Source organism: Dromiciops gliroides, chromosome 1 (assembly GCF_019393635.1).
Source record: "Dromiciops gliroides isolate mDroGli1 chromosome 1, mDroGli1.pri, whole genome shotgun sequence".
Classification (NCBI taxonomy): domain Eukaryota; kingdom Metazoa; phylum Chordata; class Mammalia; order Microbiotheria; family Microbiotheriidae; genus Dromiciops; species Dromiciops gliroides.
The window spans coordinates 60,986,124-61,009,960 of record NC_057861.1 but is presented as its reverse complement, the minus strand read 5'-3'; the positions used below and the strand labels follow the sequence as shown (position 1 = coordinate 61,009,960).

At 44.6% G+C, this 23,837-nt stretch overlaps 1 protein-coding gene across 5 annotated transcripts; it reads right to left on the bottom strand.

The window, feature by feature from the left end:
• Positions 1 to 485: 485 nt before the first annotated feature.
• On the bottom strand, positions 486 to 23,515 carry SLC1A6 (solute carrier family 1 member 6). 5 transcript variants are annotated; one of them, XM_043977660.1, is made up of 11 exons: positions 22,696 to 23,078; positions 21,121 to 21,174; positions 18,569 to 18,862; positions 17,948 to 18,085; positions 16,830 to 17,034; positions 12,923 to 12,965; positions 12,242 to 12,585; positions 8,021 to 8,254; positions 5,641 to 5,835; positions 4,297 to 4,431; positions 486 to 3,864 (listed from the first exon to the last, which is right to left on the bottom strand). In XM_043977660.1, the coding sequence occupies exons 3-11, from the start codon at positions 18,774 to 18,776 to the stop codon at positions 3,672 to 3,674; spliced, it is 1,695 nt and encodes a 564-aa protein (XP_043833595.1). In that variant the 5' UTR covers positions 18,777 to 18,862; positions 21,121 to 21,174; positions 22,696 to 23,078; the 3' UTR covers positions 486 to 3,671. The 5 variants fall into 5 exon arrangements, with proteins under 5 accessions (XP_043833595.1, XP_043833598.1, XP_043833596.1 ...); XM_043977663.1 differs by having other exon boundaries at positions 18,569 to 18,839; XM_043977661.1 differs by lacking the exons at positions 21,121 to 21,174; positions 22,696 to 23,078 and adding an exon at positions 23,398 to 23,515.
• Between the last annotated feature and the right edge of the window lie 322 nt (positions 23,516 to 23,837).

The following is a 23,837-nucleotide window of genomic DNA, read 5'->3' as shown; positions in this document are numbered from 1 at the left end:
GCCTGATGATGACAGAGTACACAGAGATGCTCACCTCCTTATTCCAGTAATTTACAGCTCTCTTAATGCAATCCAAAATTATATAAACCTTGGCAGTTGCCACATCTTACTGCTGAATATTTAAGGTCTTTCATAACAACTGCTATCTGACCAGCCATCATGTTCTTGGAAGTTGAAATTTTGAACCCAAGTGTAAGACTTTACATTTATGCCTATTGGATTTCATCTTAGCAGATTCAGCCCAATGCTCTAGATTGTAAAAATCTTTTTACATCCCAACTTTATCATACAATTTTTTCCTATCCTTCCCAGTTTTCTGTCATCTGAAAATTTGATGACCTTTATCCAAATCATTAATAAACATGTTAAATGATCCAGGGTCTATAATAGATTCCCTAGGACAGCTCACTAAAGACCTCCTGCTGACCAGGAAATCATTAAAGTCTACTCAGAATCTGACCATTTATGCAGTTCTCAATCTATGTAATTGTGTATTATCAAGTCTACATTTTGTCATCTTGTCTAAAAAAAAAATAGTCTGAGACACTGTGCCAAATTCTCCTCCCTAGAATCTATGTAAACTGAATTAGTTCCATTGCTTTGTTTTGTTTTTTGTGTATTAGCATAACTTCTCTGTTGTGTATGCTGCACACACACCCCCATTCCCCAGCTGTATGGTCTATATCTTTTAATTTTTAAAATTTATTTATTTCCTTGGTGCCAAGTACAAAAGGCTCTGTGCATGGTAGGCACACAGTAAGTGTTTGTTTAATTTGAGTCCCCTGCTTTCTAGGTGAGAACTTGAGTTTTGTGGATAGAGTACTGGACTTAGAATAAGGAAGACCTGAATGCAAATCTGACCTTGGTCAATTATTAGCTGTGTGACCCTGGGAAAGTCATTTAACCTCTATCTGCCTCAGTTTTCTCAACTCTAAAATGGGGGGGGGGGTCATAATAGCACCTCCCTCTCAGGGTTGTTGTGAGGATTAACATGAGACAACATTTGTTGAGTACTTTGAAAACTTTAAAGAGCTATATCCATGCTAGCTATTGCTGCTGTTGCTTTTATTGTCATTATTAAAAGTTCTAAGAATTAGCAAATAGGTACAGTAGATAGGGGATAGGGTGTACGATCAGATGACCTAGGTTCAGCAACCTAGGCTGCTTATGGTCACCTATGCAACCTTAACATCTCTGAGTCATGGTTTCCTCATCTGTACATACCCTGGATTTTGAAACCATTGGGCTTTCCTCCCCTGCAATTATTTTGCCATCTCCAGGTGCCAGAGAGATTAAGAAATGCCATGGGTCTGAGTCAAAATTGCTCAGGTTTTACCTATGATGCAGTTGCAGAAGCAGAGGGGAATTTAAAACAAAGGGACAGTGTGGTATAGTGGAATGAACACTTCCTCTGGAGTCAGAGTTCAAACCCCAACTCTAATAATCATTTACAACCTGGGCACACTTTGGCAAGTCACTTGACCTGTGTGGGTCTTGGTTTCCTTCCCTGTAAGATGAGGGATTGGACTAAATAGCCTTTGGGGTCCTTTCCAGCTCTAAGCCTATGACCCTGTAACTGCTCTTTGGAAATGGTGGCCAACACAACTGAAAGGGATGCATCATAGAGAGAAGGGACTTGCTTCAGGGGGAGCGGGGGAAGTCATCCAGCCCTCCTGAGTTTCTGTGGATCAGAGCTAGCAGCTTTGGAACTGTCATGGCTGTTTGCTTGGCCAACACACTAGGAGAGCTCCAACAAGAGAATGCATATGACAGCATGCTGAAGGGGAAACTGGAGTGATAGTATGGAAAGAAATAATAGCCTCCCTGGTAGAATACCAAGATGACTCTCAACTTTGGATCTTCTGGTTGCCTTCTTTAGGAAGCAGGAGTAAAGGCTGGTGGGACAATTCTTTTTCTTTCCCCTGCCTCCATGGACTTTAAAACTAGTATGCCAGAAAGTACTTCTTTGAAGGTAATCCAGGTATACCTAGAACACCTGGCTGAAGAATGGGACTGAGGGCAAATTTGTAGCCTTCAGGCCTTACTGCTGCAGCCATTTGTCAGTGGTGGAAGAATTTTAATATTCTGGTTTTTCTTTCTGATACTATTCAGTAAATGGGTTCTACCCTACACTGTGAGTATGTAATCCTTTGGCTCACATAAAATTGGGAAGGAGATAAGAATCTTAGTGGGATAAGGTTTTTATAAAGTTATAAAATACCACACATTAAGTTAAAGCCTAGACCAGTAGTTTTTAAGCTTTTTGACCTCAGGAAACTTTTTCACACTTCAAAACTATTGAGAACCCTAAAGAGCTTGAGTTTTTGGTGGGTTGTACCATACATTTTCATCAAATTAGAAATTAAAATGTCAGTATTATTATGAAAATAGTTTTTACCTCATAGACCCCCTGAAAGGGTCTCACATTTGAAAAACATTGGCCTAAACCAAAGAAGACATGATGGAGCCTGGGCACTAACCAGACTGGGATTCAGGATTTTCATATGTACGAGAGGTGTGGAGACTAGAATACCTCAAACTCAAACTACCATGTGTTGGCTCTGAGCAGTTGTTATCCTAGTCCTGCCCACTTGTAGGGTCCATGGAAGAAAGGTGTCTCTAGCATGAGGAGCAATATTCATACCTTTACATGTGAGGTTTGGACCAGGTGACCTCTAATATCCCTTCCAGCTCTAACTCTGTGATCCTATATAGCATTTTATTTCCCCTGAAAGTATAACCCCAAGGCTCTTTCTTCTCCCAAAGACCCCTTTATCCTACTGCAAATTCTGAGAAACTTGGGAGGGATGGGAGGCAAGGGAAGAAACTAGGAAGTTAGGTGATAAAAGAGAGAACTCTTATTCAAGTACAAGTTGGGCTGGATGGCTTCCATTCTAAGATGCTTTGAAAGCCAAGAGAGGGGTCTTTGGGATCTGTGGCAGGAAGCATAAGGAAGGGACACAGGATTCAGACTATGACCAAATGAGTGATCTTTTTGCTGGAGGGCTTCACCTTACATTTGAAGGTTATAGATTATGGGGAATGAAGAAAAGAACACAGGGGGAGGTGGAGATTTACTTGGGACCAAGACTAGGGGAAGGGGAGTCTGTCCCAGCAGAAGGCCTGGGTCCTCAAGCAGAGAAACAAAGACCATTCCTCATACCTTTCTCTCCCCTCACTCTTCCCAAGAAACCCTGGACCAGGGACTGTTGCTTAGTCTCCCTCCCCCTCCTCCTAGCCTCTCAGGAGGTGCTTTGTCACCTTCCCTTTCTCTTTCCTCCCTGGGAACACAGGCACAAGGGCTTCTCCTCCCCTCCCTGCTCCAGAAGCATAGAGACAGAGACTTTCCTTTCCCCCTCTACCCCTAGGGAACATTTGGACAGGGGCAACTCCTTCCCTCCCCCGCTCCTAGGATGGGCTCTGTTTGTTATCCATAGCCATATCACCCCCATGTGCCCAGGCTATGACATTAACTCCCAACACACTGAGAAGGAACTGAAGCCTTGTATAAACTTTCATTTTTTTTCTTCTACAGGATCCAGGTAGGGCTGAGCAGCTGGTGCCTTTGGGCTCAAAGCCAGACAGGCCAGGAACCCTTCTGACATGGGTCTCTAGGTCCTCCAGCTATGGGCAGTTTGACTCTGGCTCTAGCCTGGGAACCCATCAGTCATTCACATGTTGCTTTCATTGCCTCCCCGAGCTCTATTGGCTCCCTTCTCCTGGGCGATGAGTTGATAAGATTTTCCAAGGCTTGGGAGGCTTAGCTCAGCATCCTGCAGCTCCAGCTCCTTCCGAGACAGATGCTCAATGATGGCAGCACCAACTGAGTCTCCCAGAACATTAGTGGTAGTTCGGAGGCGGTCTCTGGGGGAAGAGAGGAGAAGATCGATAGGAAAATCCATAGATTGGGAGAGGGCATGAGGTCTGAAGGGATAGCAAAAGTTGGGAGGGGGCAGGGAAACAAGCCTAGGTTGCCCCTCTCCTAGGAGCACTTACAGGGAGTATTCTGCTCCTAGGAACACGGGGAAAAAATCAATTATGTAGTCATTGAGCTAAAAATAGAAGCTGCATGTCCCAAATCACTCTGTAATCTTGAGCAAGTTGTTATCCCTCCTTTGGTCTTAATTTCCTTCCCTATTGTCCCTAATGCCAAGCTCTGACTTTTCATGTTGGCAGTTTTAAGGGCTCTTCCAATCCTGACATTCCATGAAACTGGTGAAATGGGAGCAGGAGACTCCTTAAGAGCAAAAGGCAACACATGAGGACAGCCATATGCCACCCCTGGCATGTACTTACAAGAACCAGTCCACAGCTATGATGAGTGTGATGTCCTCAGTTGGGAGCCCGACTGATGTAAGCACAATGACCATGGTAACAAGGCCAGCCTGGGGAATGCCTGCGGCCCCTATGCTGGCTGCTGTGGCTGTGATGCTGCCGGAGGCAGGTCCAAGGGTACATAGAAGGAGAGAAAGCAGGAAGAAAAAGGAAAGGATGAAGAGAGATGTCAGTTTTCTGGGAATGACATGTTCGTGAACAACAAATAACACAATGAGCCAAAAAAACATTCATTGGTCACCTGTTCTGTGCATTTGAGACCTCTTTTCCCTTGGTGGGAGCTGTTTATGGTTTCACAGAATCTCAGAGTTGGGTGGGACTCTGGAGGGTATCTAATCTAACTCATACCCAAGCAAGATCACTCTTGTGGCAGAAAGATAATTATCATGTGAAATATAATGGACTGGCTTGGTTTTGGCTTAGGTAGCAAAAAACAGTATAAGCAACAGATTTAAGTTGAAGGGGAGCCAGATTTGGATCAAGATATAGAATGGCTTTCTAAGAGTTAGAGCTGTCCAGCAAGTGGAAATTGGCTGTCTCCTGAGGCAGTGTGCCACTTGGTCCCTGGGGGTATTTAAGCAGATGCTAGATGGCCACTTGTCAAGGCTGTTGGAGAAGAGAATCCAGAATTGGGCCAAAGGTTGCCCTACATAGATGCCTTCTAATGGTCCCTCCAGTCCTGAGATCCTGGGATTTTGAACTGTGAAAGGAATTCTGAGCAGCTAATATGAACATTCTGCTCAGCCTCCCCAGGTTCCTTTATTTCTCAGTGTGAGTTAATCATATGGCATCTGGTTTATGAACCAGTCTCATTGGAGTAGAAAGCAGTCTCCCAGAACCCAAGAATTAATCAAATTGACTCCTGAAGTTGTAAAGAGCCTGGACAGTCAAAACCCTGGCAAGATACAAAGGAAGACTTTATGAGGCCTGCCCAGAAATGTGTGGTTACTACACATTTTCATGCCACCTCTCCTCTCTGGGCTCCCCATAATTCACTTCTTCCCTTCACCACCACAGCAAAACAATGAATCCTTTTATCTCTACCTCATCCCTTTTCCCTATACCCAATGAGTGAATCCTCTCAATCTTATCCCCTCAATATCCTATCACTCACTGAATCCTCTCTTCCTTTTCCCATCATTCAGCCCAACTTCATTTCTACCCCATGCCCTCCCATGATCAGTCAGTAAAGACATTCTCTCTTCTCACAGCCCCATCCATTTTCTATTCATTCCATACCCTCACCCCCACCACTGAATGAAGCCTCTCCTTCGTGCCAAGCACAGCACCAATGTTGGTACTCACCTGATGGTGGTGATCTGTCCAAGATTGAGTTCATAATTGTTGACCTGGGCTATGAAGATAGCTGCCAAGGCTTCATAGAGGGCAGTGCCATCCATGTTGATGGTTGCCCCCACAGGCAGCACAAACCTGGTGATGCGTCTATCCACACCAAGGTTCTCCTCCAAGCATCGGAAGGTGATGGGCAGAGTTGCTGAGCTGGGGAGATAGGACTCCAGGAGCATTTCATGGGCACCTCCCAGGAGGGGCCATAGAATGCCTTGGAGGGCTGTGGGCCAACAAAAGAATAAAAGCCCAGGCTCTCTGTCTTTGAGAAAGCACACTTTTAATCTTATAGGCTCAGTTTGAAAATGACGAAAATACTTTAAAGGCCAGCAGGGAGGCTGAGCTAGCCCTTTGTGCAGGTGAAGCATGAAGTCACCAGTATATTATGAATGAAGGGGAAACATCCCACACCCCAGAGAGATCTCCCTCATTGCTTTCTGAAGCCCCAGATCCCACAATTCTCTTTGGCTCTGAAAAGCCCCCAATCTAAAGGATGATGTATTACCTGGACAGGACAGCACAAATGATCTCATCACTTTAGCAAAATTATTTTAGCTCTTCTTTGGGGCAAGGTTCTGAGGAAAGTGGAGGTGAAGACTGTCTAGAAAGGATAGACTTGGGGGGCATGTGGAGGGATTTTGAGAGCTCAGGAGGGGTTGGGGAATGGAAAAAGGTGGTGAGAGAAAATCAAAGATAACTAACACTGTAGGATTCCAGGTACCCAAATCCATAAGTGATTGGCTCCTTAATGGGGCCATATAATTCTAAGAGCTCAAAATATTTGAGATGGAAAGAATCTTGGGGCGGCTAGGTGGCGCAGTGGATTGAGCACCGGCCCTGGATTCAGGAGGACCTGAGTTCAAATCCGGCCTCAGACACTTAACACTTACTAGCTGTGTGACCCTGGGCAAGTCACTTAACCCCAATTGCCTCACCCAAAAAAAAAAAAAAAGATATGGAAAGAATCTTAAACATCTTTGAGTCCACACTCATTCTGCAAGTAGGAAAACTGAGGCCTTGGCAGAGGAAGAGACTTTTCCAAGGTTACACAGCAGGTCAGCAGTTGAGACAAGATTTGAATCTAAGACTCTCCTAATAGTCCCATAGCTATGACCTAAATGGTATCTCCTATAAAGCCCAAGAGTCCATTGAGCCTAAGCTATTGCGCAAGTTCCCTAAGAGTGGGGGCCCTGGGAGTCTTTTCCTTTGACCCTAGGAAGAAATACAGGAGGGGCAGCTAGGTGGCGCAGTGGATAGAGCACTGGCCCTGAATTCAGGAGTACCTGAGTTCAAATCTGACCTCAGACACTTAACACTTACTAGCTGTGTGACCCTGGGCAAGTCACTTAACCCCAAAATTGCCTCACTAAAAAAAAAAAAGAAAGAAATACAGGACTCTTTCTGTGAACTTGGGGTTCTAAGGTGATATGAGCCCTATGGCTTCACCTATTTGTATGTATTTCTTCCTATCTCTGCTATACAGAACTCATTTGGCTATGGCCAAAAATACATGATCATAATTCATCCTCCCAGGGCCAACCTTCTGGCAATGGACTTTACCACCCTTTACTAGACTGGTTCTCTGCTATACAGACCTGCCAGAGTGGTGAGGATTTGGTCACCACCACACCACAGTGAGGCATAACAAGAGGACTTGAGGAGAGATTTTCCTTACAAATAAAACTTTTGAAAATATCTCATGTCCTCTGGAAGGTGCGTGAGAGGGTATTGGGAGGGAAGTGGGTGTTGGAGTCTGAGTGACCAGATAAAGAGCAGGAGAAGAAGAAGGGTATGAGAGCCAGGGCATATGGTGGAATTAGTCTTGGACTTGGAATCAGGAAACATGGGTTCCAATCCCTGCTCTGATATTTAGCAAGTCAATGAACTTTTCTGACTCTCAGTTTCCTCATCTGTAAAAATGAACATAGTAATACTCTTGCTGCCCAGCTGATATGGACATTGTCAAGAAAATGCTTTATAATCCTTAAAGCACTACACACATAGACACACATACATATACATACATACATACATACACACATACTTGTGAGGTAAGGCTATTTTTGTATAGACTGTTACTATTCTTGTGGTCTCCGATACTCTTGCCATCCTGGGCCTCCTCTTCTAGGCTAATTCCAATTTGTCAATGAATTCCCTAAATGTGGCACTCAAAATTTGGTATGAAATTCCACCTTTGGTTGGGGATAGAGGATCAAATCACTGGGGATTCTGGGGAGAGGTTTGAAGAGGGCTCCCAGATAACTAGAAGGGGCAGATGGAAAGGGGACTTGGGCTGAGCTGAAGGTGGAGGAGGGGCCCATGGCTGGGGAGTCAGTACCTGGAGGAAGTGCCCATGGCCGTGATGAGGGCCTGCAGCATACCAGCGATGAAGGGGAAGGGATTCTTGTGTGTGATGAGGAAGTAGAGGAGGGGGAGGACACCCCCAGCATGAATGAGCAGGCCCACGATGACAGTCAGTGTGTACATGCCCAGTTGTCCACCAACCACAGCTGTGTCCTCCATCTCTAGGATCTTCCCAGCAATGAGGAAGAGGATGCCCACAGGAGCATACCTGGGTCCCAGACCAAAGCATATTGTGTCAGAAAGCTCCTGGTATTCACCCCTACCCAAGGCCAAATCTTCTTCTTTGGGTTAGTCCAGCTCCCCAGGACCCAAAGCCAAGAGCACTGATTCCTATAGTGATTCACCTATACTATCTTCACCCAGGTCTGGACCTCTGCTATCTCAGGCATGCAGGTATCCATTACTCTTCTTCCTTCCCCCCCCCCCCCCCCGTTCTACAAGTGGAGGGAGAGCTTTACAATCTTTCAGCTAAAAGATTTGGGCTGAATCCTGGGGCAGTCAATGTTGATCCCATGGCATCAAAATGAATGGTCCTGCCTCCTTTAACATCTCTGCTCCTGCCGGGGCAGCTAAGTGGCGCAGTGGATAGAGCACCAACCCTGGATTCAGAAGGACCTGAGTTCAAATCCGACCTCAGACACTTAACACTTACTAGCTGTGTGACCCTGGGCAAGTCACTTAACCCCAATTGCCCTGCAAAAAAACAAACAAACAAAAAACCAAACATCTCTGCTCCTGCCAAGGCATCTTTACTGCCTTAGAGCCAGGGTCAGCCTTCAAAGGCACCCAACTCACACTGCCTATTATCTGCTACAGTAACAGAGTGAGAAACCTGGTTCCCTCTCCCTTCCCCCTTGACTTCCTCTCCCTTTCTTCTTTGCCCTGCCTAGCCAAGCCCATTCTCTCTGAGACTAGTAATGCTCCTACCATACTCCCTGTATAATCCCCTTCACCAGACTGCCAATGAGATCCATGGCATACAAAAATGGTGAAGAACCACTGAAATAGATGAAAGTGAAGGTCCCTTTCCAGTTGTAAATCTCATGAAAAGAGTGCATTTGTACAGAAGGAGACTGCTGAAACATTCGTCAATGTAAGCTGGGTTTGAAACAGCTTAGGTTCCCCTACCCCTGAACGTTCCCCTGCATCCATTAGGTACCATACAAGAATACGAACTTCATGAGTCTGGAAGCAAATTGTCAGGAACTATTAACATAAAACCTAATCAAATGGCCTTCTAGAGTGTCTGAAAAGTTATCTCCTGTTGCATGGAATAAAATAAAGGGAGGAGACTGCTCAATGGCCAAGTGGGCAAGTAGGGTAAGTGACCAAGAATGCCAGGTACTTTGGTCCTCAAGCTTGCAGTGGGGCAGATGGTGGTGGCTCAGCCTATTGATTAGGGCAGGGCAGTAGGAGCCAAGATGAGGGCACTCAGTGAGCCAGCTGGAGATGTCTCATGGACAGAGACTGACACTTGAGTTTGTGGAAGTTTTCTGGGAATTCCTGGGAGCAGAGGATGTTGACCTGGCAATCAGCTAAGAAGGATCAGGAGTTGGCTGGTAAAAGGATTCCCTCCTTTTCCCATTTGCTGTGAAAGTGGAGGGCAAGAATACAATCTCTTCAAATGAATTCTGGGAATACTTAGCAGAAGACTGTTGGGATCGTCTTTGGGGGCAAGGATTTCAGGTCTTTGCCAAAGTGAAAGATTTGGTCTGGAGTTTTAATTATGTCTCTTTTCTGTTTTTATTCCTTTCAGTAAATGTACTCTGCAACACAAATATGTGTTTCTTTAGGTCATATGAAGTTGGGGAAGAGATAAGAATCTTAATGGAAAATGGGAGTGTGAGCCAATTTTGAAAATTTTATGAAATATAGTTTGACAATTTTCTTTACATTTTAAATCCTGTATTCGATGAGCCATGATAGAACCTAGACAATCACTGGAAGGCTAAGGGTGCTCCGCAGTCCTTGTCCAGAGGTCCAAGTAAGGAAATCAAGCTGTACAAGTACATAAGCCGGAGGTTTGGACTTTAGAGCACCTCCCAGATAGTTACTTGGACTTAGATCACCCTCTAGTGGCCCATACAGAAATTGTGCTTCTAGAAGCTATTTCCAATCACAACCGCAGGAAGCATATGGTTTGTTTAATGGTTTTCTTTCTCATATTCAGATCTTGAAAAGATCATCTAATCAAATCCCCTCCTCTTACAGATAGAGAAACTGAAGCACAAAAAAGTAAGGGACTTGCCCAAAGTTACACAGGGAGTAAGTGACTAAGATAGGATTTGTACCCAGATCCCTGGACTTTAAATGATTTTTTTTTCTAATACATGGTGCTGCTTGCTTGTCTCCAATGTGCACACATGTGGTGGGGGCCTCAGCATAGGGAAAAACTGTCTAAATCAGCAAAACTCTTGGATCAAATTTTTTAAAGTACAATAATGATGGGTTTCATTTCTATAGAGTTTGATGGTTTTACTAAGTCCTGGCAACAATTCTGGAGGGCTGATGGGGCCTCATTATCCTCATTTCCTCCTCATTACAGTGGAGGAAAGTAATTTTTTGGGAGTTTAAGAGATTTGCTCAGAGTCACACAGCTCATAATTATGGAACAGAAGCAAGATCTGAATCCAGATCCCCTAATCCTAAAGCCAAGACTCTTTCTTCTGCCCACAAACTCCTATACCAAATCATGTCTCACATTTTGGGTTACATTTGGATCAGAGGAATATAGAAAGAGCAAGAAAGAACTTCAGTAACCACCTAGTTCAATCCCCTCATTTTACAGACAAGGAAACTGAAGCTCAGAGAGGTCACACAGGTAGTGGCAGAATGGAGGTCAGAATTTGAACCCAGATCCTTTGACTTAAAATGAAATGTTTCTACTATACTAAATTCCATTTTGTATTTTTTATCTTTTACATTTTTATTCCATTCTGTAAATATACTATTTAAAGAAAGTCTGTATTCCTTTGGGTCACATGAAGTTGGGAAGGATACAAGACTTAATGTGAGATGAAAGCATGAGCCAATTTTGATTATTTTGTCAACTATTAGAGGATCATTATATTCACATTTTAAACCCTGGATTCAAGATGGAACCTGGAGAAGCACTCTGTGACTGTCTTCTCAAGAACTCCTCGTGCTTTTATCATGGCTTTGGGAATTTCAAGAGCCTTTGCCTGATAATTTGCTGTACAATGTATAAGCTTCAAATCTATTCAACTCATTTATTCCCCAAAGCCCCCAGCTCCCATTGTCTTCACTACACCATGACAAATACTGGTGCCATATTTCCAGGGAATGGAGCTCACTAGTCCTTAACCAGTCTCTTCCCTCCCTTAACTACCATCCTACTGACTTTATCCTTCCTCCCCCTACAACCCTCTCCCAATCTGAATCATACATCTTCATGACTCTCCTCTTCTGACAGATGTCTAGCCTGTGGCTTTTCTCCATAACTAGCTTCCCTACACCCTACCTTAAGTCCCACCTCCAAGTCTCTCCCCTCCCCCAACTTGTGACTCTCTCCTCTCTGACTGGTCTCTTAATATGTTTAGTGTTCAGAGCCCTTCATAATTTAGCACCCCCCCCTCCCCCGCCTCCTACCTTTCCAGGCTTCTTACACCTTACTTACTCTTTAATCCAGTGACACTGGCCTCCTGGCTGTTTCACGGACAAGATATTCCATCTCTCATTTCCAAGCATTTTCTTTTGCCTTCCTCCATGCCTGGAATGTTCTCCCTCCTCAACTCCACCTAACTTCCGTAACTTCCTTTAAGTCTCAACTAAAATCCCATTTTCTATAGGAAACCTTTCCCAACTCCTCTTAATTCTAGTGCCTTCCCTGTGTTATTTCCTATTAATCTTGTCTTTGACTTGCTCTGTGTGTGTGTGTGTGTGTGAGAGAGAGAGAGAGAGAGAGAGAGAGAGAGAGAGAGAGAGAGAGAGAGAGAGAGAGAGAGAGAGAGAGAGAGAGAGAGAGAGAGAGAGAGAGAGAGAGAGAGAGAAACACGGATTTTCTCCCCCATTAGATTGTAACCTCTTTGAGGGCAGTGTCTTTTTTCTCTTTTTGTATCCCCAGCCTCAGCACACTGCCTGTATTAATTGATTGACCCCTTTTAGCAACTTCAGTCCTTCCCATCCAGCTCTGAGCCCTCACCCCTTCCATCTCAAACTCATAGGATCAACTCACCAGATAATGACACCAACAAGTCTCATGATGGCTTCATTGAGGCTGTTGAAGAATACCTTCAGGGCATGGCCCTTTTGCTTCATGCTGCCCGTGACCAGGCCAAAACTGACCGAGAATACCACTAAGCCCAGAGCATTGATGCCACTAGCTGAGCCAGGCACAGGTACGGTCTCCTCAAAACTCAGTACCTCCTGTAGGGTACCAAGGGCACGGGTAACATTGTCCAAGACACTAGTTCCGTTGTCCATCAGGGAAAGAGGCGAAGGGGAGATATCCAATCCTGTCCTGTTTTCCATCTTCATGACAGTCCTGGTCACCACCCTGGTGCTGTACTGTGTCTTGAACTGAAATCAGAAAGATCAAGCCTCACCCACCACCAAGAACAAGATGAACCAAATGTCTTCTGTGGTCTCTTCAAATTTTGAGCTTCTGTGTTTCAATATTCCCTCAACCCAGAGGCTTTATGTTACCCTCTGGGAGGTCCTTGCACAGGAGACCCTCTCTAGATCCTAGCTTGGACATTTGGTTAATAGAGGGGTCTGTTTACCTACACAGGTCCTTCCTAGGAACTGATGACCAATCCTTAGAAGGACCTCTTTCCTTCCCTCCCATCCCTGGACCCTCTGACCACCATCCTTCCACCCACCCCTTATACTCATGAACAAAACCCTCCTCCCTCACCTGTTTGAAGCAGGCTTCCACAAGATTGGGTGGGAACATATTCCTGCAAAGAACCAGGAGTGGGAAGACAGTAAGGCTAAAACATAAGGAGTAGTATGGCCACAAAACATAGAACCTTAAACGTGGACAGGACCTTAGCACAAAAAAAAAAAAGCACAAATGGAAGGAAGTGCAGAAAGGTAAGACACAGCTTAGAACAAAGCTTAGAACACAGAAGCTGGAGATCTTATTTATCACCCAATCCAACCCCATCATTTCATAGGTAAAAAAAAACCCTGAAACTCAGACAGAGAAAATGACTGCCCCCGGATCACCCAGCTGATAGAATAAGAATTCTAATCCACTGCTTCTTATTCCAATTCTAGTGCTCTTTCCACCATGTTTTCTGCCTTCAGTTGAAGTAGTAGGGATGGAAAGAGACCAAAGACAAATAAAATCTGATCTTTTCCCCTGCAATGACTTATTTACCAGTTCTACGGGAGACACCTTCTGCCTCTCTTTCCTCTTCATCTCCTATACTTATTCTCAGTTCCCCCCATGAACACTTGATAAACCATTAAAGATCTCAACTATATTATTCCTCAAGGTCATAGATTGTACCAACCTACCTCTTGACTCCATGTCAACCATTCACCTACTAGGACACAACTTGGCCCTTATCAAAAGACAATGCTCTGAACATTTATCCCTTCTCTCAATAGAAGCCTCAATTTCTCCTTCAAAACAGTCTCTTTTCCTTCTATTTTCAAATATACTCAGTCCTCCCATGTGTTGTATGGGGGTGGGGTGGGAGTGGGGCATAAATGGAAACCAAAATAAAAGCCTTCCTACCATATTGATCCTTTGTGGGTCAACAGAAAAATATCTTTTGTGCTGTTATCTTCTCTGAATCTGAAGCCTAACCCACTGTCTCTCATCTACCTCCCTTCTTAAAACTCTGTACTTTAGCTTCAGTCCCCCACTCTACTGAAAATATTCTTTCCAAGGTTACTAGTGGCATCCTTACTACCAAATCCAATGATCTCATCTAGGTCCTAAGTCTCCTTGACCTCATGAAGACCATGTTGGCACCACTGGTCAGCTATTTCAGTATTTATCCCCATATAAGGACCACTAAGATTCATGTGTCTCTACCCCACCATCCACAAATGTGCGCGCGCGCACGCACACACACACACACACACACACACACACATCCTTCCATGACCCCACAGGTTAACAACCAACCTTGAGTCATCTCCATTGTCTACATTCCTTGAGCTGTGGACAATGTCACAGGAAAGCCAAGAACCTAGCAGCCCTGATTTCACAGCTCTTACAACACTGAGGTGAGTGGGGCTTTAACCCCCAGAGCACCAAAATTTAGAGTATGCTGATAGCATCTGCATTTCATCAGCAGTGTAGAAACAACTGTGTTTAGTACATAGTTAGCAAGAATAAACAGGAAGCTACTATATGGGAAACATGGAAACCTAGGTGAGCTCTTTCATGGACTGGTCCATCCCTGCTCCCCACCTCCACTGGGTGGTGTCTCTGCATCTCTCTCTTCTCCCCTTCAACTGAATTTGTCTTTAATAGCTGATTTTAGGGCATTTCATGATCCTTGTCCCAATGCCAAAATTGCTCGCTGCAGCCATGTCTGACATGTGAGGGTCATAGTCTCCAACCACACAACGGGCCCTGAATAGCAGCATCCTGGCTGTTTAAATAGCTTTTCCATTCCCCAACTCCCTCCAGCAGGTTGCCCCAGGTATCCTTAACAGGATCTTCCCAGTCCATTACTTTCCCATCCTTCCTGTTTTCACAGCACAGCAATCCTTTGCAATCTGCCCTCACCTTCATCTCAATATACATCTGCCTCTGTATTAATTCAAAGAATATAATCAATAGGGAACTGGACTCAGATAGCCAGAAGACTTCGTTGTTCTGAAGGAGGGTTCTACGAGTTGGGGGACAGGGAAGGAATTGGTAAGTGATAGAAAGAGTTTTAAAGCATCAATAAAACACTTTTTAAAAATAAAATATTCACAATACTTGGATTTAAGGTTCAAGCTCCACCACCCTCTAGTTATGGGGCCATGGGCAAGTCATTTGACTACTCAGAGACTCAGTTGTAAACTCCTTGATGACAACATCTGCTTTTAGAGTCAGAAAATTTGGGTTCAAATCCTGCTTCTGCTACTTACAACCTGTGTAAGCTTGGGCCAAACAATTTCACTTCACAGTTTCCTCATATGTAAAATGAGAGGATTGAATTAGATGAAGCTAAGAAATCTTGTAATGCCAGTCTCCTAACCATTCACACAGGAAAACCAAGAGGATGAAGAATGACTGTTGTCCAGAGTATGATATACAACTGTATACACAACCCACAGATCTGGTGTATCAAAACATAGACCTTGGACAGTCACCATGAGTGGACAATGAGCCAAACATAGTATTGAAAAAAGGAAGAAGATTAGATGGATTGTTTTTGGGGAGATGTTTTTGACAACTACAAACTTCTTCAGAAAACAAAGCTCATTTTAAAAAATTCTTCTGGTGACATTGCATGGCTTTGATTCATTGAAAACTATAATATACAAAGAATTAAAGATGCAAGTCACCCAAAGGGTCTTTTTTCAATACATAGTAGTCAAAAATTAGGTACAAGGTATTACCCATGAGGAAATTCACAGGAAATGCATTGCAAAGAATGTCATAAGAAAGTGTGGTGGTCATGCCAGTCAGCCAGCCAGTCAACAAGTATTTATTAAATGTTTACTACGTGCCATGCAGTATTTTAAGTGCTAAGGATACAAACAAGGGCAAAAAATAAACTAGTCCTACTCTCAAGGTCATAGATTGCACCAACCTACCTCTTCAAGGAGCTCACAATCTCATGGACCCAGAGCAAGGGATATCTGATGGACACTCAACAAGCTTTGTTGATATACATGCAATGCCAAACAACCTGGAAGGAGCCCCGTAGCATGCTGGGTGGACCTGTGGTGGATTTATGGGAAAATAAACACAAGAATCACACAAGAGGAGAAAGTGTGGGTGGGTTATGATCTACAGCGATGGAGTACCCACACCAACAAGATCCCAGATCCATTGACACACTTTCTGTAAATGACTTGTGAGATCTGGGTTCTGGGCCTGAGATTGCCATTAACTACTTATGCAACATTGGGGAAATCGTATCACATTTTCCCCTGTAAAAACAAAAAACTGAGTTCTTGGACTAGTAGGTCTTTCTTTTTCCTTATTCTATTCTTTTAAAATTAGGTATGCCCTCCCATCACCATATTCTAGTCATGTGCTCCATCCCACAAAGTCTCTTACCTCGAGCTGCAAAGGGGTGGAGATGGACATGATAGCTTTCTTTAAGTATCTGAAAAACTGTTATATGGATATAGGGTTGAACTTGCTCTTGTCTTAAGGTTAGAATTAAGAGCCAGTTGAAAAGTGACAGATTTCAGCTCAATATGAGGGAAAACTTGATTAGAACCATGTGAACTGGTCTTCCAGAGACATATGTAGTGAACCTATTATTATCCTACCTTGGAAATGAGGCAATTTGAGACTCAGAAAGGTGAAGTCACTTGCCCAGAGTCACAAAGAGAGTAGAATCAAATCATCAGTTAAGCAGAAAGTATTCATGGAACACTACATGTGTTAAGCCTCACGCTTGCTGCTGAGAAACATCAGACTCAGTCATTGCCCTCAAGGTATTTACAGTAGGCTGGAGGAAATGACTCCCTCGTGAAATGAGGAAACCCAAGGGACAGCATGGAGACTAGTGTCCCAACGTATGAGGTCGACTGGCAATGAAGAAAGAAGGAAAGAGACACGTGCCTGCTGATGTTGCAGGATAGGGAGGGGAGTGTTTCTGCATCTGACAGGAATAAAGAAGAAGAGTAACCTGACAAGGTCCATGAAGGCATCAGCTGTAGGGATAGATTCAATGCGGCCCTCTCGGTGCAATCCTTCCTTGGATCCTTTCCCAGGGTGGATGATAGTGACCATGAGGATGCCAATGAAGACCGCAATGACTGTTGTCACCATGTAGTAAACAGCAGCCCGCATACCCATCCGCCCTGAAGCCTTGTTATCCAGAGATGCCATACCTGGGAGAAGCCACAAAGGTCAGCCCTTTGCCCCACCTTCTCCAACAGATCGATTCCTCTTTGTGTCACCTACTTAACTTCCCCCTAGTCCACCCACCATTAATACCATTCTTTCATTGACTCCCTTTCCCTCACCCATGCCTCCTTCCTATCCCAACAACTCTATTCCTACCCCTTATCCAAATCCCACTGGACTCCTCAAACCCCAGTCCATTCCTGCTTCATTGGCTCTCCTTACTCCTAACCAGTGCTCACCTGACCTACTAGCCTGCCCTCCAGCTATATTTCTTTTCCACTGGTTCTCTCACCTTCACCTATCCCTATCATTACTGCCTGACCTTCCACTTCTCCATCACTATTATCATTCACTCCTATCCCTAGACTTCCGCTCTCCTCTTCCAGCTCTCCTGTTGCCCAAAGTATGCCTTGGTATACTCCTTGATCTAGGAAGTAGGTATTTTCTTCTGGCACAAGAAGACTCTATTTTGACTTCTTGCCCCCATAACATGGCTGTATTTCCAAAGTCAAGCATTCTTTCATTGATCCCCTTTAAAAAATCTGGCCCATAAATGCTCTCATAACCTCACTAATGAGCATATGTGGGAAGAAACAAAGAAGTGACTTGTTAGAGCCATAGGAGCCTGGGGTTTGGCTCTTCCATCAAAGAGTCAGGGCTAGTTGGTCTGAGTAGTTGGTGTGGGTCAAGATTTGAACAGGAAAGCTTGAGTCCCTAAACAGAAAAATGGCTTTAGGCTCCATGGTCTTACTCTAGGTCAGCAATGACTCTGGACTCAAATGATCTGGATCAAGGTGGTGGGTATTTATATACAGTTATGAGCCAAGACAATATCTCAGGATGTGGGATAATGGAAAAGGAGTGATAGTTTTGGAGGTGGATCTAGGAACTTCTTACCTGTGATTAGACTGGAGACAATGAGGGGTAACACCAACATTTGCAACATCCTCATCAACAGCTCTCCCGGAAAAGAGAAGTACTTAATCTGTCGATAGGTCAGTTGATAAGGGCGCAGGGCAAAGGCAAGGCTGATGCCTAGGGGCCAAGAAGAAAGTGAGAAACAAAAGTAGTGAGGGCTCCTGGATCTCCTGGATAAGAAGCTGAGGGGCATCTGTAGGGGGCTCTGCTTAAAGGAAACTAACCAAGCCACAGTCTATCAATGGGATAGCCTTTGACAAGACCTCTTCAGGGGGCAGCTAGGTGGCATGGTGGATAGAGCACCAGCCCTGGAGTCAGGAGGACCTGAGTTCAAATCCGGCCTCAGACACTTGACACTTACTAGCTGTGTGACCTTGGGTAAGTCACTTAACCCCAATTGCCTCACTTTAAAAAAAAAACACAATAACAAAGGACAAGACCTCTTCTGAAACCCATATATATGTATTGAGGGCATGGAGATGGTCTGTTTTCTAGAATTCACAACCATGGCCCAGACTGAACCGCTTCCCAAACCCCATTAACAAACACTTTGCTCTAAAAGACCATTCATCCAATACACACCCACTACCCCATGCTTACCTATGACCACAGCACTGACTGTGAGAAGGATGAAGGCATTTCTCCGAAGGAAGCGAAATACTCGCTCCCGGTTCATAGTTTGAATTTGCAGACGGGTTCGGGCAGCACGCTGTTGCATGGAGTCCTGAAACCCTTGTAGCCAACTCTGCCTCCCAAGGCGTTGGGAAACACTTTCCCTCAGGAAGAGGCTATTGGCGTGGCTACTCATCCTTAGAACCAGTGTTCAGGCCTGTGGAGACTTTGGAGGGAAAGCACACAGGGAGCCCCAGCTCTGGGGAAAAAAAGAGCAAGGGGCTGAAAGGAGGGCAGAAAAGGTAAGGAGGTGGAGAGAGTGGGGAAAGAAATGAGAACAAGGGGGGACAACATGGAAAGAAGTTCATTAAGCTCCTCCACATATGGATGTTAGGTGCACATAACGGTGTATGCACCTATGAGAAACTCTAGGCTAAGACTCAATTTGCAAGGTTGAGGTGGGCGTGGCTAGTAGGGTGAGATGAACTACCTAGCTCTGCAGAATCCTGCATGAGCCTACTAACTTGAATCACAGGGAGTTCTTTTTCAAGTCGAGAAATATGTATGGAAATGGTGATATTATCACCTGCATCAGAAAAGTCTCTGGTGTTAGCAAAGAGAACTCTAGGACAGAGATTCATAACCTTTTTCTATCATGGACCCCTTTGTTAGTTTGTGGAAACCCAAGGATGCCTTCTCAGAATCACACTTTTAAATAAATAAAATAATATATATATAGGATTACAAGGAAAACCAATTACACTGAAATACAATTATTTGAACTCTGGTCCTTCTGAATCCAGGACTGGTGCTTTATCCACTGCGCCACCTAGCTGCCCCCTCCATAATGTTTTTTAAAAGTTGATATTCTTGGGGCAGCTAGGTGGCGCAGTGGATAAAGCACCAGTCCTGGATTCAGAAGGACCAGAGTTCATATTTGACCTCAGACACTTAACACTTACTAGCTGTGTGACCCTGGTCAAGTCACTTAACCCTCATTGCCCTGCAAAAAAAAAAATTTGATATTCTTAAATCTCTTTTGCTCATGGCTACCATGCCTGTGGGATTGCTAAATTGATGAAACATTTCTTGTCAGAGGCAGTTTTATGTTTCCTTTGGATTTCTCCTGGTGGTGACTGTTGTAACCTTTTTCTATCATAGGCCCCTTTGTTAATCTGTGGAAACCTTATGGACGCCTTCTCAGAATCATGTTTTTAAATAAGTAAAATAAGATACCTAGGATTACAAAGGATACCAATTACACTGGAATACAATTATCAAAATATTTTTTAAAATAAGTTTAAAAATAAGAGGAAGCCAGTTCTCTAAGAAATGGTAATAGAGGGGCAGCTAGGTGGTGCAGTGGATAGAGCACCGGCCCTGGATTCAGGAGGACCTGAGTTCAAATCCAGCCTCAGACACTTGACACTAGCTGTGTGACCCTGGGCAAGTCACTTAACCCCAATTGCCTCACCAAGAAAGAAAGAAAGAAAGAAAGAAAGAAAGAAAGAAGAAGAAGGAAGGAAGGAAGGAAGGAAGGAAGGAAGGAAGGAAGGAAGGAAGGAAGGAAGGAAGGAAGGAAGGAAGGAAGGAAGGAAGGAAGGAAGGAAGGAAGGAAGGAAGGAAAGAAGGAAAGAAAGAAAGAAAGAAAGAAAGAAAGAAAGAAAGAAAGAAAGAAAGAAAGAAAGAAAGAAAGAAAGAAAGAAAGAAAGAAGAAATGGTAATAGAGTCAGTGTCTTTACTTATGACCATTTTCTATTTCAGGGACTCAACCACTTGCTTAAAGTGGGGCTATTAAAGCTACTAGAATTAAAAGTAGTATCTTCTCATCTTTATCCTTTATTCTAATTAATATTAATTCTGACTTTTGCTCTAATTAGTCTTTGAGCTGGCTTTACAGAGAGTTGATTCTCAAATTACTCCCACATAAGGAGCCAGTTATTTTCTCTCTGTTAAAGTATTTTATCAACTTGTCCTGTTGGGTGGCATGGCATAGCAAAACGCTAGATTTATAATCTGAGAGATTGGAGTTTCTGTCACTCGCCTCTGACGTTTGCTAGCTGTGTAGCTGTGGGCAAATTGCTTTACCTTTCTGAGTCTCAAGCAATTCTCTAATACCCACTTAATTTTTGTCTGCTAAATTATAGGCAGTTTCCAATCTGCCTTAGTAAAAGCATTTCCCATTTCTATGAAATTGCAGATCTTTGACTTTAAAGGACCAGTGAAGGTGAGAAACTTAAGGTGCATGAGTTGGGAGAAGTTCAAGGAAATTGGAGAAAGAGGAGGAAAAGTTACAACCTACAGGACTCATGGGATGGAGGAAGACCCTGAAACAGCAAACCTATTAGGCCCATACACCTCCAGGATGAGTCAGAATTTCCTCACATGCACCAAAACTTTCCCAAAGGCTCCTTTCCTCAATGTCCGCTTTCCTCTGGGGGAGGGGCTTTCTCTTGGTCAGCTAGGTTGAGAAAACAGAAAGTCCATTATGATAAAATTATGATATGGATATGGGTTTCACTTCCAGCTCTGCTACTTACACCTATGTGACCTTGGGCAATTCACTTTCCCTCTCCAAGCTTCTGTTTCTTTATCTGTAAATTGAGAGGATTGGATTGAAGGATTTCTAAATTCAGGTCTAAATGCCCAGAATAAAGTCTCTCGGGATTGGAATATACAGATCTGGTCAGTCCTTGGGGCCCCTAAGGCATTCTGAATTCACTCTCTCCCCCAGACATATACTTTCAGGCACATCCCCTCCCCCCAGCCCTCAGGCATCCAACCCCTTTAGCCACTAGCAATATCAACTATTTAAGACTGCTGCCCTCTATGGGCCCCAAGAATTTCCTTCAAATAGAGAGCCCCAGGCACAGGCAAATGTACGAGGAGAAGAGAAACAGAGGCAGAGATGGGCAGGGACACCAGGACAAGGGCATGGACACGGAGACAGGTACATGAAGGCAGAGATAAGAAGAATGGACTTTGGGATGGAAAAACCAAGGAGGAATACAGATATGGAGAAAGGATGGGGACAAAGATAGACACCAAAATGGCAAAAGAATCATAGAGACATGGATATGTCTGGAGAGATAGACATAGACATGAAGATAAGGATATATAGAATGGGTTGGAGACAAGACGGAAAGACAAACACACAGAATGAGATAGAGACAGGCTCACAGAGCTAGGATTCCATACACAGGGGCATTGTTTAGAGAGATGGAAATGACATATAAATGGGTAAAAGGCTGAAAAAGATGGGCACATGAACATGGGAATAAGGAAATAGAGCTGTAGTTGTAGGGACATGGACAGAGAGAGAAGGACCCAGGGAATGAAATGGGGGACATTGACACAACTGAAAATAGGGACATGGAGATAAGGACAGAGATGGGGATGGAGACATAGAGAGAGAGGGGATTGATTAGATAGGGAGGGAGGGAGAGAGAGAGAGAGAGAGAGGGGGGGGGGGAACATACACCCACATAGAGCTGGGGCTATGGACATAGAAATGGAGACACAGAAAAAGAGGTGTGCATACAGACATAGACATGGAGATGAGGACTTGGCCATGAGGGAGGGAGACATAGGCACAGTGATGAGGACACAGACACCAAGCCAGGGAGAGAGGGATAATAACATGAAGCATGTGGATGGAGACACAGTACAGAGACACAAAGAGGGAACACAGATCTAGAGATGGACTCACAGATGGGGATGCAAAGATAGGAACACAGCCATGACATAAGGACAAAGGAATGGATATGTGAGCACAGAAATGGGGGAGGTGTCCCTGTAGGATGGACTTAGAAAAGGGGATATGAACATGAAGATGAAGATGCAGGCACAGGAATGGGAACCAAGATACAAGGACATATACACAGAGATGAGAACACAGACGCGGACATGGGAAAACAGGCACAGAGACCGGACCACCAATATGGGAGTGAGGACACAGACAGACCCAGACTGAGGAACAGACCGAGAGTCGGGAGCAGGGAGGTGGGAAGTCGGTGTGCCCATGTGCATACCCGGGTCCTTCCCCATCCTCCCATCTCCCAAAGCCTGAGAGCCCAGGGTGGGATTTCACAGAACCCAGGATGGATCAGACTCACCCGGTGCCCTGGGAGCAGCCTCAGCCCAGATGTAGCTGTGCTGCAGCTTCCCAGATAGGCTGTTCACAGCCTCAGGGAGTTGGCGGGAATGGACCAGATGGGAAAGACTGAGCAGTGGCAGAGCTGAGGACTTACTGCCCTGGAGATGGCTGAGCTGCGAGGAGGAGGGCAGCTCCGAGGAAGAAGATGAGAATGGGAAGCCACGGAGTGATCCGGGCTGTCCCTGCACTCACGTGTAAGCAGAGGGGGAGGGAGGAAAGGAGGGGGACTGACTCTGGGGGACCAGGATTCCCCCGCCCACCCCTGATCCTTGGCCTCTCTCCTGTAAGCAGGCAGGAAGCCTCGCTGGTGAGAAAGGGGTGGGGAGGGAGATGTCTTTCTGTTGTCATGCTCTGGCTAAGCCTTAGCAGCTACTATTCTTCTCTCCTCTCCTCTCTTCCTTTTCCCCTCCTAACTGCTGTATCAGCCATACACAAGATGCTCGGGGAGGGGGAGGAAATAACAGACACATTGAATGTCCCTCCAGTTTCTGGAAGGGCACAGAGATAGTCATTAGACTCTAAGAATGTTAGACCTGGCAGAGATCTTTGAACACAGAAGACAGAATATCAGAGATAAAAGGCACCCACAGTGATCATCTAGTATCCCCCCTAAAAATTTTCAGATAAGGAAACTGAGGACCAAACAGGGAAAATAACTTACCTTAGGTCACCAACAAGTTATCAGTAGGGCCAAGACTAACTCATATCTCTTCACTTCCAAACTTGGGATGTTTCTCCTACATCATGAATTGGTAATGGCTTGAATTGAGTTTGAACCCTGCAAAACCTCTGTCCCAAAGGAGATGGGTTGCTGTTCTACTCTTTGGTTGCCTACCTGCTTTGGGAGGTGGGGAGGCTTGAGAGGAAGAAAGATGGGAAGAGAGAGGACCAAAAAAGCTAATACAGCCTTAGACTGCATTAAGAGAACCAGAGTGTCCAGTATGAGGGATGAGGTAGCCCTACTCTTCTCTGGAGTTTTGCTCTAAGCATCATTTTAGGAAGACATAAATAAGCTGAATGATGTCCAGAGGAAGGTGCCAGACCTCAAATTCCTGCATTAGGAGGATCTGTTGAAGGAAGTGGGAGTGGAGAAGTGAACGC

Coding starts and splice junctions, on each gene's coding strand:
- SLC1A6 (XM_043977661.1), bottom strand. CDS start 18,776: ATGAGTAGCCACGCCAATAGCCTCTTCCTGAGGGAAAGTGTTTCCCAA. Junction 4,432..5,640: donor GGACAGATCACCACCATCAG/GTGAGTACCAAC, acceptor TGCCTCCGGCAG/CATCACAGCCACAGCAGCCA. Junction 3,865..4,296: donor ATAGCTGTGGACTGGTTCTT/GTAAGTACATGC, acceptor CTCTTCCCCCAG/AGACCGCCTCCGAACTACCA.